This window comes from Alligator sinensis, unplaced genomic scaffold (assembly GCF_000455745.1).
Source record: "Alligator sinensis unplaced genomic scaffold, ASM45574v1 scaffold642_1, whole genome shotgun sequence".
Classification (NCBI taxonomy): Eukaryota; Metazoa; Chordata; order Crocodylia; family Alligatoridae; genus Alligator; species Alligator sinensis.
This window is the reverse complement of record NW_005842289.1, coordinates 1,582,456-1,583,794: the sequence shown is the minus strand read 5'-3', so window position 1 is coordinate 1,583,794 and position 1,339 is coordinate 1,582,456. Positions and strand designations below refer to the sequence as shown.

General features: G+C 43.8%; 1 protein-coding gene across 1 annotated transcript in view; it reads left to right on the top strand.

The window, feature by feature from the left end:
• Nucleotides 1-1,339, top strand: part of E2F4 (E2F transcription factor 4) — a gene marked incomplete at its 5' end in the record, with an annotated part of 15,884 nt that overhangs the window by 11,698 nt on the left and 2,847 nt on the right. The window contains one exon of the mRNA XM_025209433.1: nucleotides 1,111-1,155. Coding sequence (XP_025065218.1) covers nucleotides 1,111-1,155 — 45 coding nt within the window. The remainder of the gene's footprint in view (nucleotides 1-1,110; nucleotides 1,156-1,339) is intronic.

The following is a 1,339-nucleotide window of genomic DNA, read 5'->3' as shown; positions in this document are numbered from 1 at the left end:
GGCATTCCTCCAATGCACTGCGAGAATATTGCACAGAGCAGGGTATAGTTAACTGGTATCAACAGTAAGTGCCCAGAGTTTACTGGTGCCCACTCTATATTGGTAGAGCACACTGATGGGCACATTTTGAGCCAAGTGTCTGCTTGACTGTACACCACCAATGGGTAGGCCGGGGCACTATAGCATCTTATAGTTTCATAGTTGGTAGGGTCAGAAGGGACCTGAGCAGATCATTCAGTTCGACCCCCTGCCATGGGCAGGAAGGAATGCTGGGGTCAAGTGACCCCGGCTAGGTGTCTTTCTAGCCTCCTTTTGAAGACAAGCTTGTTTCAAACAATCTGAATTGCTGCCTGGGTGCATTTAGTCTGTATCAGGCTTCTCTCTGCTATGGTGTTAGCAGCACAAAGTGCACATCTGCTGGCCTTTTGGACTTAATAAAAAGGTTCTTGAGGAAAGTTACAGATTAGGAGAGAGGGGTCTTGCATTGAATTTTGCTGTGATCCTCACTGTGTTATAGTAGTTAAGTTAGTGTGCTGCTGATTTCACATCAGAGGCTGCCCAGTCAAAGTTAAGTTAGGCAATAAGAAAGTTCAAGTTGTTGCCCAGTGCTGTAGGAAGTACTTGCTCTTCCTGTTTTCCATTTACATGTCTAGCTTAATAGCTTGTTTTAAATACACACTGTAGAACAGCCACAGTGACTGTGGAACCATTGCTATAGGTGTGATGTTGATTTTACATTTCATTAGTTAAGAGAAAGAAGAAAACTCTGTTTAAGTTTGGTTTTGAAGTTCTCATCTCATTGAGAAAGTAAATGGGACACAGATTATCAGCTGTGCTGGAGCTGATGGTTGAAGACAAGTTTCTGGCAAGCAGGGCAAAAAGGAAAGCAGCCCATCATGGATGTAGGTTTAGAGCAGTATTGAGAGCCCTTATTTGTAAACCCTCTTTGTGGGTGGACATGGGCTCAGCTTTAAACACATGTCATTCTTGTATTAATGATACCAAGGGGTACTAAGTTGTATTGAGGGGTACAGGGTAGGAGAACTGAGAACAGGTACTGGAAATCAGGGTGCATTTCTCACTGAACTTTCTATCTCCCTGTCCCTCCAGAATGTATGAACTCTGAACTGCTGGAAGAGCTAATGTCATCTGAAGGTGAGTTGCTGAGTTTATTTTCTATGGGGACAGCAGGAAAGGGGAGAAACTGCCTCTTGTATGACTTCTAAAACCTGGGGCTTAAACCCAATGATAGCTTTGCATTGTAGATTCTACCCCACCTTGTCTTGGGCAGAAGCAGTTGTAACACAGACTCTACTCTCAATATCCAGGCATTAGACAA